The 14,014-nt window shown below is 41.8% G+C and overlaps 2 protein-coding genes across 3 annotated transcripts in view; both read left to right on the top strand.

Moving 5' to 3' along the window:
• cnpy3 (canopy FGF signaling regulator 3) overlaps window positions 1–14,014 on the top strand; it is a 184,814-nt gene that overhangs the window by 11,234 nt on the left and 159,566 nt on the right. The window lies entirely within an intron of this gene.
• The window catches only part of LOC129702353 (uncharacterized), a 77,942-nt gene that overhangs the window by 34,816 nt on the left and 29,112 nt on the right, over window positions 1–14,014 (top strand). For both annotated transcript variants that reach the window (XM_055644121.1, XM_055644120.1), the window contains exons 10-12: window positions 3,702–3,789; window positions 6,887–7,068; window positions 13,873–14,012. In XM_055644121.1, coding sequence (XP_055500096.1) covers window positions 3,702–3,789; window positions 6,887–7,068; window positions 13,873–14,012 — 410 coding nt within the window. The remainder of the gene's footprint in view (window positions 1–3,701; window positions 3,790–6,886; window positions 7,069–13,872; window positions 14,013–14,014) is intronic.

Raw genomic sequence — 14,014 nt, 5'->3', positions numbered from 1 at the left:
TAGAACCAATAGACATTTTCTGCAAGCTTTAGAACCAATAGACATTTTTTGCAAGCTTTAGAACCAATGGCTTTAGAACGAATATAGACGCTTTTTGCAAGCTTTAGAACCAATAGACATTTTTTGCAAACTTGAGAACCAATGGACACATTTTTTGCAAGCTTTACAACCAATAGACATTTTAAGCAAGCTTTAGAACCAATAGACATTTTTTGCAAGCTTTAGAACCAATACAGACACTTTTTGCAAGCTGCAGAACAAATATACACTATTTTGCAAGCTTTAGAACCAATATTTTTTTTTTTTTGCAAGCTTTTTAGAACCAATATTTTTTTTTGCAAGCTTTAGAACCAATAGATTTTTTTTTTTTTGCAAGCTTTAGAACCAATAGACATTTTTTTAAAACTTTAGAAACCATAGACATTTTTTTTGCAAGCTTTAGAACCAATATACTTTTTTTTGCAAGCTTTAGAACCAATAATATTTTTTTTTTGCAAGCTTTAGAACCAATAGCTTTTTTTTGCAAGCTTTAGAACCAATAGATTTTTTTGCAAGCTTTAGAACCAATTTTTTTTTTTGCAAGCTTTAGAAACCATAGACATTTTTTTTTTTTTTAGAACCAATAGATTTTTTTTAGAACCAGCAATTTTTTTTTTTTTGCAATTTTTTAATTTAGAAAGAGACATTTTTTTTTTTTTAGAACTTTTTTTTTTTTTTTTTGAGAAAGCAACATTTTGCAAGCTTTAGAACCAATAGATTTTTTTTTTTTGCAAGCTTTTAGAACCAATATTTTTTTTTTTGCAGCTTTTTAGAACCAATAGATTTTTTTTTTTTTGCAAGCTTTAGAACCAAGAGAGAAACTTTTTGCAAGCTTTACGACCAATAGACATTTTTTTGCAAGCTTTAGAAACCAATCGAGGCACTTTTTGCAAGCTTTAGAGCCAATAGAGACACTTCTTGCAAGCTTTAGAACCAATAGAGACACGTTTTGCAAGCTTTAGAACCAATATACTTTTTTTTGCAAGCTTTAGAACCAATAGATTTTTTTTGCAAGCTTTAGAACCAATAGACACTTTTTTTGCAAGCTTTAGAACCAATAGACATTTTTTGCAAGCTTTAGAACCAATAGACATTTTTTGCAAGCTTTAGAACCAATAGACACATTTTTTGCAAGCTTTAGAACACAATAGACATTTTTGCACAGCTTTAGAACCAATAGACATTTTTTTGCAAGCTTTAGAAACAAATAGACATTTTTTGCAAGCTTTAGAACCAATAGAGCATTTTTTTGCAAGCTTAGAACCAATAGACATTTTTTTGCAAGCTTTAGAAACAATAGACATTTTTTTGCAAGCTTTAGAACCAATAGACATTTTTTTGCAAGCTTTAGAACCAAAGACAATAGACACATTTTTTTGCAAGCTTTAGAAACCAATAGACATTTTTTTGCAAGCTTTAGAACCAATAGACATTTTTTTTGCAAGCTTTAGAACCAATAGACATTTTTTTGCAAGCTTTAGAACCAATATACACTTTTTTGCAAGCTTTAGAACCAATAGACATTTTTTTTGCAAGCTTTAGAACCAATAGATTTTTTTGCAAGCTTTAGAACCAATAGAGTCTTTATGCAAGCTTTAGAGCCAATTTTTGCAAGCTTTAGAACCAATAGAGATTTTTTTTGCAAGCTTTAGAACCAATTTTTTTTTTTGCAAGCTTTTTAGAACAATTTTTTTTTTTTTGCAAGCTTTAGAACCAATAGATTTTTTTTTTGCAAGCTTTAGAACCCAACCATTTTTTTTTGCACAGCTTTTAGAACCAATAAGACATTTTTTAGAAAGCAAGAAATTTGCAAGCAAGCAAGCTTTAGAACCAAGCTTTTTTTTGCAAGCTTTAGAACCAATAGATTTTTTTTGCAAGCTTTAGAACCAATAGATTTTTTTTTTTTTTGCAAGCTTAGAACCAATTTTTTTTTGCAAGCTTTAGAACCAATAGACATTTTTTTTGCAAGCTTTAGAACCAATAGATTTTTTTGCAAGCTTTAGAAGCAAAATACATTTTTCTGGAAGCTTTAGAACCAATAGACATTTTTTGAAAGCTTTAGAACCAAATAGCCATTTTTCCAAGCTTTAGAACCAATAGATTTTTTGCAAGCTTTAGAACCAATAGACATTTTTTGCAAGCTTTAGAACCAATAGATTTTTTTTTTTTGCAAGCTTTAGAACCAATAAACATTTTTTTGCAAGCTTTAGAACCAATAGACATTTTTTTGCAAGCTTTAGAACCAATAGAGATTTTTTGCAAGCTTTAGAACCAAATAGACATTTTTTGCAAGCTTTAGAACAAATAGACATTTTTTTTGCAAGCTTTAGAACCAATAGATTTTTTTTTTTGCAAGCTTTAGAACCAATAGACATTTTTTGCAAGCTTTAGAACCAATAGAGAACACGTTTTGCAAGCTTTAGAACCAATAGAGAGACTGTGAGGCACACCACTTCCTGGTTTTATAGTCCCTCCCCCCTGCGGCCAGCGATATTGAAAGAGGGGGCAAAATAAGACTGTTGCAGAATAGAGTGCAGGAGACGTTGTCACAGATGTGATGATGATACAAAATGGAAGAAGATTTAAAAATATATATTTTTGTGATGTGATTGTTGGCGACAAGACCGGAACTTATCATGAATTCCAAATTGGCCAATGAAAGGAGAAGGTTGTTTGGGCATTTCAGACGACAGTTAAAAAAAACAACCAGTTTGGTTGGTCAGAAATGACTTGCAGATTAGAAAGGGAAAGGTAGATTTTTTTCCCAGAAGGATAATATCAACCTATCAACCTTCCCAGAAGGATAATATCCAGCAACACAGGTTTTTGCAACAACCTATTATTTTACCTTTGTCTAATTACTAATGTGGTTAATGACATGAAATTAAACTGCCCGGCTGTAATGGTGGAATTCAATAGACAATAGGTGCAGGAATATGCCTATCGGCCCTTCAAGCCAGCACCGTCATTCACTGTGATGATGGCTGATCATCCACATTCACATGTCCCCGAGTCATTTTCCCAGGTCTATGAACGTTAATGTACCAGCTTAAACCCTGAAACTACGGTTCAAAGACCAGTCGGAAAACAAAAGATGGGAATGATTGGGTTAACCTCACCTTCCCCTTCATCCCCTCCCCTCCCACCCACCTCCTCTCGTCTGCCTCCACTCCTCCCTCCCCTCCTTCCCCTTCTCCCCCACTTCCACTTCCTCCCCTCCCACCCACCTCCTGTCACTTCTCCCCACCCTTCACACCCACGGTCCTTTCCTCCACCTCCCCTCACTCTTCTCCTCCCCCTCACTCCCCTCCCTTACCCCTCTTCCTCCATGACTCTAGAACATGACAGAAGTGCAGGGAATTGCTGAGTTATTACTCAGCCACCCACCTCTTTTCCCCTCTCCCACCTCTTCTGCTGAGTTTTGCTGAGTTACTACTTCAGATTTTTGAACAATATCGAGTCCAAAAGGCTACTATGATCTATTCCATCTTCCCTTTTACCTTGTACTCTGTTGTTGCCTCTCCTGCTTTCTAAGCTTTCACAGACCTAACTTTTCCCATCATTGTATATATCCCTAATTGTACCGTTCTGTGATGGGCCCTCTGTGCAGCACTAACCCCCATGATGAGTTACACTAATTCCGTGTTCCATTCTGCCTGTAGATGTCGATTGCATTGTCTATAATGAGGAATTCATGGAGTGCACATGGACCCACAGTGAAGGGGACGTGAACTCCACCCTGTATCACTGGTGAGTTTTCCAGCCAGATGCAACTGCTCAAGGGATACGTGTCCTTCTACAATTTTGTATCACTAAGAATTTATTCACACGTTGATGTTTCCATGCAGCGGGATCAATAGATGTTTTGGTTTTTGCATCCGAGGTAAATGACTCAAGAGAATCAATCAGATTTCCAAGGTTCAATATTAAATTCTGAAACATTTAACACATATATTCTAATGTGATTTGTTCTAATTAGATATATTCTAATGTGATCCTGCTACAGAGGACAGTGGAGGCCAAATCACTAGATGGATTTAAGAGAGAGTTGGATAGAGCTCTAGGGGCTAGTAGAATGGAGGGATATGGGGAGAAGGCAGGCACGGGCTATTGATTGGGGACGATCAGCCATGATGACAATGAATGGCGGTGCTGGCTCGAAGGGCTGAATGGCCTCCTCCTCACCTATTTTCTATGTTTCTATTTCACAACGAGTCGATCATCATCAGAGATAGCCACCAAAAGCTGGAGTAACTTAGCGGGGCAGACAGCATCGCATATGTGGAGAGAAGGAGTGGGTGGCGTTTGGGATGGAGACTCTTATCAGAGACTCTTATCAACTTATCCAACCATTGTGCTGAGAGATTGCTGTGAAAACTTGTCTGCTTCTGAAATCCTCTGAACAAGCCTTGATGTTTTCATCTAGTATGGTCTTCATGTGAGCATGATGGCATTCCATAGTTTCTGACTCTCAGCTATGTTTTAGAGTTGCCCAGCAAACATTTAGTTTAGTTCAGAGATTATAGCACAGAAATGGGTCCTTTGGCCCACCAAGTCCGACCGACCAGCGATCCCCGCATATTTACACTACTCTCCCCAATTGAGAGCCAATTTTACATTTATACTAAGCCAATTAACCTACAAACCTGTATGTCTTTGGAGTGTGGAGGAACCTGAAGATCTCAGAGAAAACCCACGCAGATCACGGGGAGAACGTATGAACGCCATACAGACAGCACCCGTAGTCGGGATTGAACCCGGGTCTGTGGCACTGTAAGGCAGTAGCTGTGCCACCATGCCACCGTGGGCTGAAATCAGAAACACCAGTTAACCACCAATGCTGGGACTTGTAGGTCATTGACTTTGCGTACAAATGCTTAAAGTACAAATGGCTTAACGAAACGTTTTAGCTCTTGTTTAGAAACATAGAAACATAGAAATTAGGTGCAGGAGTAGGCCATTCGGCCCTTCGAGCCTGCACCGCCATTCAATATGATCATGGCTGATCATCCAACTCAGTATCCCATACCTGCCTTCTCTCCATACCCCCTGATCCCCTTAGCCACAAGGGCCACATCTAACTCCCTCTTAAATATAGCCAATGAAGTGGCCTCAACTACCCTCTGTGGCAGAGAGTTCCAGAGATTCACCACTCTCTGCATGAAAAAAGTTCTTCTCTTCTCGGTTTTAAAGGATTTCCCCTTTATCCTTAAGCTGTGACCCCTTGTCCTGGACTTCCCTAACATCGGGAACAATCTTCCTGCATCTAGCCTGTCCAACCCCTTAAGAATTTTGTAAGTTTCTATAAGATCCCCAGTCAATCTTCTAAATTCTAGAGAGTATAAACCAAGTCTATCCAGTCTTTCTTCATAAGACAGTCCTAACATCCCAGGAATCAGTCTGGTGAACCGTCTCTGCACTCCCTCTATGGCAATAATGTCCTTCCTCAGATTTGGAGACCAAAACTGTACGCAATACTCCAGGTGTGGTCTCACCAAGACCCTGTACAACTGCAGTAGAACCTCTCTGCTCCTATACTCAAATCCTTTTGCAATGAAAGCTAACATACCATTCACTTTCTTTACTGCCTGCTGCACCTGCATGCCTACCTTCAATGACTGGTGTACCATGACACCCAGGTCTCGCTGCATCTCCCCCTTTCCCAATCGGCCACCATTTTCCAGTTTCAAATGTTTGCACTGATAATTACTGCCAAACATATCCACTACGAATCAACTTCAGAGGCAGGGTTGATTGGACATTGGTTTGACCACACTGTGCAATTCAGCCTGGATTAGAGGGCAGTAGCTGCAAGTGGATGTTGTGCGAATGTACTTTTATGGGCCTGTCCAACTTACGCGACTTTTACAGCGATGGCTGGCACCCATCATAGGTCGTTGCAGGTTGCCGACAATTTCCAACATGTTGAAATTCCAGCGGCGACCAGAAAGACTCAACGGCTCTTTGGGCGACTGAGGAGACTATTCACGACTATACAGGCGACACCCTGGCGACATGTCACGGGCTTAAGCCTGTATGGTCGTGAGGAGTCGCCCAAAGAGTCGTACCTTGTTCCTGTCACTGTTTCAACATGTTGGGAATTGTCAGTGACCTGTAACGACCTATGACGGGTGCCGGCAGTCACCGAAAAAGTTGCATAAGTGGGACAGGCCCATTAGTGTCCCTAAGTTCATAAATCATTGGAGCAGAATTAGGCCATTCAGCCCATCGAGTCTACTCCACCATTCAATCATGGCTGATCCATCTCTCCCTCTGTCCCAAGTGTAGATTATCAAGGATACATTTTAAGGCAGCTTGGTCTAACTGTGAATAATCTGACAATGTAGTGTTGATAACTGTGTGATTTATTTACATTGAAGCCTTCATTTGCTAATATTGAATCAAGTGCTGGAGAAACTCGTTTGGTGCAGCAGCATCTATGGAGCAAAGGAAATAGGCAACGTTTCGGGCTGAAACCCTTCTTCAGACTGATGTAGGGTGGGGAGTAGAAAGGGAAAGGGAAGAGGAGGAGCCCGAGGGCTGAGGGAGAGCTGACAAGGTGAGGTTGCGGGTCACAGGGCGAATGTACAAACTCCGTACAGACAAGCACCCATAAGCAGGATCGAACCAGGGTCTCTGGCACTGTAAATGCTGTAAGGCAGCAACTCTACCACTGTGCCACCGTGCCACAAGAACTAGCGTGAACGGGTGACTGATGTTCAGCGTGCACTCGGTGCTATGTGTATACATTTTTACTCTGCCTTCCTTGCTTTAAATAATTTAGGAAGCGTAGTTTTTACAGTTTTTAATTTCCCAGTCATAATTGATAAAATATTGTTTGTTACAGGTATAGGAAAGAACCACCACAGGAATGCAAGAGCTACATTCAACAACATGGCTACAACGTAGGATGTTATTTCTCAACCAGTGAGATACAACTATTCAAACCATTTTACGTTTTCAGAAATGGATCCAGCGGCTCAGGAGATATTTCAAGAGAACCCCAAATTTTTCATCTCCAGAACCAAGGTGAGAGTGTTTGTAGATAACACACAGGCTGCATGGGGGAGTCAATTGAAAATTGTTTAAGAAACTTCACAAATAACGATGTTACTCCACCCCTCTACTCTTCCGACTCCATAATACCCATCTGCTTAACTGATTCATGGATAGTCATGTCAGGGGTGTTTAATTGTCATATGTAGCAAAACAGAACGATAAAATTATTGCTTGCAATAGTGTAACTGATCTGTAAACACAGCACTCAACATAATTAAACCAAACACAAACAATTTAAAAAAATCCAATATTAGTGCAAAACAAAACGAGCCCCAAGTCCCTAGTGCAGCTGGAGTTGGGTTGCCGTTTCACCCATTAACCTCTGTAGCTCCATGCTGTACAATCCATGCATTGGCAAAGTTTTTGCCAGAAGAGAAATTTCCTGATGGTTATCGTATGTTTTATTTTTCCAAGATTGAGCAAATATCCTCTTATTCCACCTCTGTAACCGTACGTAACTTTTTAGATCTGCCGTTTTCAATCTGTTTCCTATTTCCTTCCATATCAATCTCATTCCATTTTCCTTTCCTTTCTTTTCATCCTATCATCTAAAGCCATCCTTTTAATGCTTTCTTCACCCCAAACTCATTCTACCGTGCACCTTCATTGCCTTCACCCTTTCATGTACCCTCCATCCCTTGCCCTTACTGTCTTGACTCCCAAGTGGAGAGTTGAAAATGGATTGGTGCAGATTCATTGGAATGAATAATACCAGTTTCTCCAGTCATTGTTCATATTTTAGATATTTTTCATGAGCCCATATTTTCCCATATAGCCTTTACATACAGCTTTTTCACAGTCTGTTAATAGACTCAAAAAAGCTGGAGTAACTCAGCGGGACAGACAGCATCTCTGGAGAGAAGGAATGGGTGATGTTTCTGTCTGAAGAAGGGTCTCAACCCAAAACACCACCCATTCCTTCTCTCCAGAGATGCTGCCTGTTCCGCTGAGACTCCAGCTTTTTGTGTCTATCTTCGGTTGAAGCCAACATCTGCATTTCATTCCTACACATCCCAGCCTGTTAATATTAACAACTTACTTTCCAAAACACTATATGTGACCATACTTAAATATTTGATTATGATTCCTTCTGATATATGAAGCGCTGTTTTGGCTTGCTACGGTAACTGGACATTGTTTTAATGTTTAAAAACAATGTTGGAATAATCTGAACTTTCCCTTTCGGTTTATGCAAGGTCTCCCATGATCATGTATTGTCTTTCTGCTGACTGGATAACACGCAACAAAAGCTTTTCACTGTACCTCGGTACACGTGACAATAAACCAAACTGAACATTCTGGTACAAACCTCATCAATGTTGGTGAAAGGTGGATGGGTTGCGTCAGGCGGGACTGCTCTTTGAACTTGTAAAACGGGCAATAGACAAGTCTAGCAGTCTGGTCTAGCCTTACTTAGTCCATTTCTTCATTGACCAACTCATCATTGATCTTTTAGCAGTACCTCACAAGGTCGATTTCACCACAAACAAAGGCATGGTGGTCTGGTCCTCATGGCCGGTTTTGATGGTCCCTTGTATTACAAAGCAAGGATTAATGCTATCTTTTGAATGTAACTAAATAATTTCTGAATATTCCATAGTGAATATCAGAAACACATATCTCACAACACACTCTTCTTGATATGGAATGCACCGATTACACAGTGATGCTGTGTAAAATCATGAGGGAAACTAAAATGACCATAATGTGCCACTATTACTCTTAAGATTATTAATTACCTTGGGAAAGTGAAAGCATTGTTCTGGGGTCTGAAAGATGCATAAAGTAAAATACATGCTGTACCCTAAATCAACAGGTACTGGGGACCCATGAAACCTTTGTCTTAAAGGTGAATCAAACCAAAGATCCTATAGCGGAGCAAGATAGACCACTCCTTCTAAATGCAATGGGCTGATGTGTAGTATGCAACGGAGCGGAACGTGGGCCTTTTTTTTCATCCATTTCAGTAACCCGACCTGACCCACCCGACTCGCAGTGTAATCAACGTTGTGGGAGAACAGTTTGTGTTAATAAATTATAATTCTGAAAATGAGGAGAAGATTTTTACCAAATAACTTTTATTTTTAGGAGGATGTTTCTGTAACCGGCTTCCGTCTCCGCACTAGTATCTATGGAATCTTTGGTGTGGAGACAGAAGCCGGGTACAGAAATGGGACTGAAAATTACTCATGTATGATACTACTGCCATGACCATACTACGTCTTTGTCGTCGAGTTATCTATCTTGCTTGCTATAGGACTTTTGAATTAAACCAGTGAGTGTTTTTCCAGTCACTAGTTTGAATTAATGTTGTGCTTTAAATAATTCAAAATCTCAATTGCACTAAACTTGCTGTGTCGTTATAAAATGGTACACAACTGGAAAATTTTGCATTTGGTAAAAGAACTGTCCAATATTAAATGGATGTCATTTCTGTCATGGAAATGCTTTGTTCAAACATACATGAGACCTAACGGTGACTGAAGAGATATTGATTTTGACGGGGAGAATTGTGAAATTGGAGTTTATGCTGTGGGGTCCAGGATGGAAAATTCCTCTCACTGCAAGTCGGGGCAAATCACTATTCAGCAGTTACCTAGTGCAAAACAACGCTTCTTTGTAGCTTCTGAATACATCAGAGTATTTATCTACCAAACCTGTCCCTCTGTTTCCAATCCCCCAGTGTAGTTAACTCCCATTTGCCTCGGGCTCATTATCCCATCTATTTTTATGAATTACTCCATTTGAACTTCCACTCAATTTCATCTCCATTACTAGATATTCTATCATTGCTTTTCATTTGAATCTGTAGATTTTAAGTCTTCTTCTTTCTATTTACAGGAATAAATACTGCTTGTATCAATTACTATTAAGTTGTAAGATCAGTATAAAGGATTAGATTCTTGGATAAAGTGTGTGACAATGAATAAGTAACAGTTATAGATTGTAACAATTATTAATTAACAGATTAGTGAAGGATAAGTGAAAATACTATAACACCGTTGCTTCTGATATTTTGAGCTAAGGTCAAAGTCTAATGGGCCTGTCCCACTTAGGCAACTTTTTAGGTGACTGCAGGAGACTAAGCAGTCACCACATGGTCGCCACATGTTCGCGGGTTGTTGCCAGGGGGTCGCCTTCATGGTCGTGAGGAGTTCCCTTTGTTGAAAAATCAGCGGCGACCAGAATGAAGCTGCCATGGAGAGTAGTGCGAATTCTCGTGCCGTCGGTGGGTCGCCAGGAGGTCAGAGGTTCTCGTAGGTTGTAGCCGGTGCTGACCGGTGAATTTCATTGGGTCATTGGGAAAAATAAGCGTGACCAATAGTTTTCAGAACCAAGTTTAACCGACCGGTAATGTTAAATGTCCACCGAGCTTCAAGCCGTGTATCTCTGGCTTCTTAAAAGTTGTCACCACTCCTCCTTCTCCCCCCTTCCCCCCCCCCCCCCCTTTTAAAGGACTTACATGACCCTTCCCATACACTGTGCTTTCGCCGCCTTAATTACAGCGCCAACCTTCCTGTTCATCGCAGTGTGTGTCTGTATCACCTTGGCTTTGCAGGGTGTGAATTTTTTTGACAGCGCTCCCCCCGCTTGCCCTGTCCCCCGCCTGCATCACGGGCTGGTGAAGGAAGCGGTGTGTGCGTGCGTCTGTGTCTCTGTCTGTGTCTCTGTCTGTGTCTCTGTCTGTGTCTCTGTCTGTGTCTCTGTCTGTGTCTCTGTCTGTGTCTCTGTCTGTGTCTCTGTCTGTGTCTCTGTCTGTGTCTCTGTCTGTGTCTCTGTCTGTGTCTGCGGTATGAACATTGACTCCCCCTTCCCAGTTCTCTCACTGGTCTTACTGTATTCGACTACAATTTATCTTTGTCCCGCCCACTCCCCTGACATTAGTCTGAAGAAGGGTCTCGACCTGAAATGTCACCCATTCCTTCTCTCCAGAGATGCTGCCTGTCCTGCTGAGTTACTCCAGCATTTTGTGTCTATCTTCGCTTGTCTCAATATCCTCTTTATACTCATGACTATTCTACAAACACAGATCTTGTTTAACTCTTCCTATCTGAGAGTGCGGATACCATTCCATTCCATAGTACCTGACCTGAGAAGGACTGAAAGTTAGTGGCTTTTATCTGACAGTGTATTTGCCATAATTCCTTTGATTTTGTTGTTGCATGTACCAAATGTGCAATTCCTAAAAATCCCTGAAGTGGCTGGATTAAAACTTCCCTTCAAAGTCATCACAATATCTGCATTTTGCATGGCTCCAATCCTGCGTCTGGTTGTATTAAATTCCTCTTCTCACATTGTTCGGTTCTCTGTTTTCTTTGAGACCCTGCTGATATGTGTGAAAGATAAATCTTCTAGATGCGCTGGGACGCATCCTCAGTGATGTCACCTGGGGTCATCGTGTCTTTCAGGTCTCACAACATCAGACACCCTCGCCCAGGCGACCCAGCTGGGGTTGATCAAGCCCTGACTTGCGTCCCAGCAGCAACCGCCCACGGATCAGCCCTCTTAATCCAACGCCACCTAGTGGCTTTCTCTGCGGCTTTGCGGATTGAATGTCCCTCTTCTTTGCCAGCCCCGTAACGCCCAACTGGTTGAGGACTTTACAGAGTGAGCATCCTGCAAAGCCTCTACAGCCCATCTCTATGGGCTCATAGTGTGTCTTCCAGCCTCTGTCCTGGCACATCTCCACCAGTTTCTGGTACTTTGCGCGTTACCTCTCGTTAGCCGCTTCAATACTCTCTTCCCAGGGCACTGTCAGCTCCAGAATGATCAGCTGTTTTGTCACTTCGGAGGTGATGATCATGTCTGGCCGGGGTGATGTTGCTGTGATGTGCTGTGGAAATTTCAGCTGTTTGCCCAGATCGACGTGCAGCTGCCAGTCGGTGGCTGTGTAGAGGAGGCCCGTCCTTCTTGATTGAGACCCTGCTGATAGAATATATTCTCACAAATATCTCCACCCATTCCTTGGCTGGAGATATTATTTATGACTACTTATACTTTTCAGTTGACAAATATACATGATATTTTTTCACCTCATACTTGCTACATCTTCCCAGTAACAATCTATCGTTGCCAGTGGATATCATTTTCTCTATGCGTGCTTTGTCTGTGTTTTTTATTTATTTGCTTATCTTTATTATTTTACCGTAGATGTTTCGTTAGCTTTAGAAATGTTTGAATGCTGCACTGACTGGCTGACATTTTAAATTTCGTTGTACATGGCCCATGTTACAATGACAATAAAGAAACTATTCTTCTTCTAGATTTTGTTTAGGATTTTGTGCATCTTATGCTACAGATGGGCGCGACTCGCGTTGCAGCGGCCTCTGCAGTCCGTCTGTCGTTTTTTTTTTGTCATGTTTGAATGTAGTTTAAAGTGCTTTTTTTTTACTGGGTATGTGTGTGGGGGACTTTTACAATCTTTCTCCTGCATGGAGAGCCCGACCTTTTCCCTGTTGGGTCTCCGTTGTCGTTGGGGGCTAGCACCGTGGAGCGGCCTCCAACCGGAACGACCTGGGGCTCCAGTCGCGGAGCTGCGGACTACTTACCATCGCGGAGCTGGCCGAGTTCGGAGCGGGAGGAGCTGTGGTGGCGCGCTGCTGCGACCCGACCCCGGGGATTCGGAGGCTCCAACCGCAGGTCTGATGGACAGTGACAGCGGGAGCCCGCGGGTCCCTGCTGGGAGACCGCTTTTCGGGGCATCCGCAACGGCGACTTCTCCCGCCCGAGTTGTGGGGTTGAAAATTAGCTGGAGCGGGGCCTTACATCGCCCGGCGTGGCGTTAAATGACCGCGGGACTTGTTAGCGCGCGCCGGGGGCTCCAACATCAAGACCCGGAGCGTGGCCTTACATCGCCCGGTGCGGCTTTAATGGCCGCAGGACACTTACCATCGCCCGCCGGGGGCTTTGACTCTGACATCGGGAGGAAAATGAGGAGTGCAGGGGAGAGATAAGACTTTGCCTTCCATCAAAGTGAGGAGGAGATGCGCTGTGATGGATGTCTGTGTAAATTGTGTTGTGTCTTGGTTCTTTTTGTGTGTATGGCTGCAGAAACAACATTTCGTTTGAACCTCAAAGAGGTTGAAATGACACAAATAAATTGTATTGTATTGTACAGTGCTTTCCTATATTTTTTTAGTAATGTTGGTATATGGGACCAAATTTCAAGCGGAAATCCCTTATAGCTGGCACACAACAACTAACTAGCAGCAGTGGTTTATACAACAATGTATATTCAGTCCTACTACATGGTACACAGACTTCTTAAAGATACTCACATAACCTTATTCAAAGCAGACAATAGTGAATGGGTGAGTTTTCTTTACAACTCACAGTTTTTATTTTTACAGTGTCATTTTAGGAATAGTAACATGGGTTTTGCGAAGGTTGATATCTGTCAGTACTCAATCTTTACATTCAATATCCACATTAATATGTTTAAACCTGATGCTGGAGTTTGAAACACAGACGAGTTATTCACTTTACCTCAGTCGAACCATCAATGTTTTTTCTGAAAGAAACTCTCCCTGACATGAAAGAATGGGTGACGTTTCAGGTCGAGACCCTTCTTCAGACCGAATCAAGTTAGTCTGAAGATGGGTCTTGACCTGAAACGCCATTCCTTCTCTCCAGAGATGCTGTCTGACCCACTGAGTTACACCAGCATTTTGTGTCTATCTCCAGTGTAAACCAGCATCTGCAGTTCCTTCCTACACACTCTGACATGCTTGTATTAAACCACGATTGTAACAGTTCAAAACCTCTACTTTTCAGTGAAACCCTTTGCTCCTGGGAACCTGGTGGTGAATGCTACTGAGAACAACGGGCTTCTCCTGAGTTGGAGCATCTCGAAGCTACAAGTCCCGTGCCTGGATTTTGAAGTCGGGTACCGGAACATGGACAGCGAATGGCAGGT

The sequence above is a fragment of the Leucoraja erinacea genome, chromosome 12 (genome assembly GCF_028641065.1).
Source record: "Leucoraja erinacea ecotype New England chromosome 12, Leri_hhj_1, whole genome shotgun sequence".
In the NCBI taxonomy this organism is placed as follows: Eukaryota; Metazoa; Chordata; class Chondrichthyes; order Rajiformes; family Rajidae; genus Leucoraja; species Leucoraja erinaceus.
The sequence above is the reverse complement of the archived record's forward strand: the minus strand, read 5'-3'. Positions and strand labels throughout refer to the sequence as shown.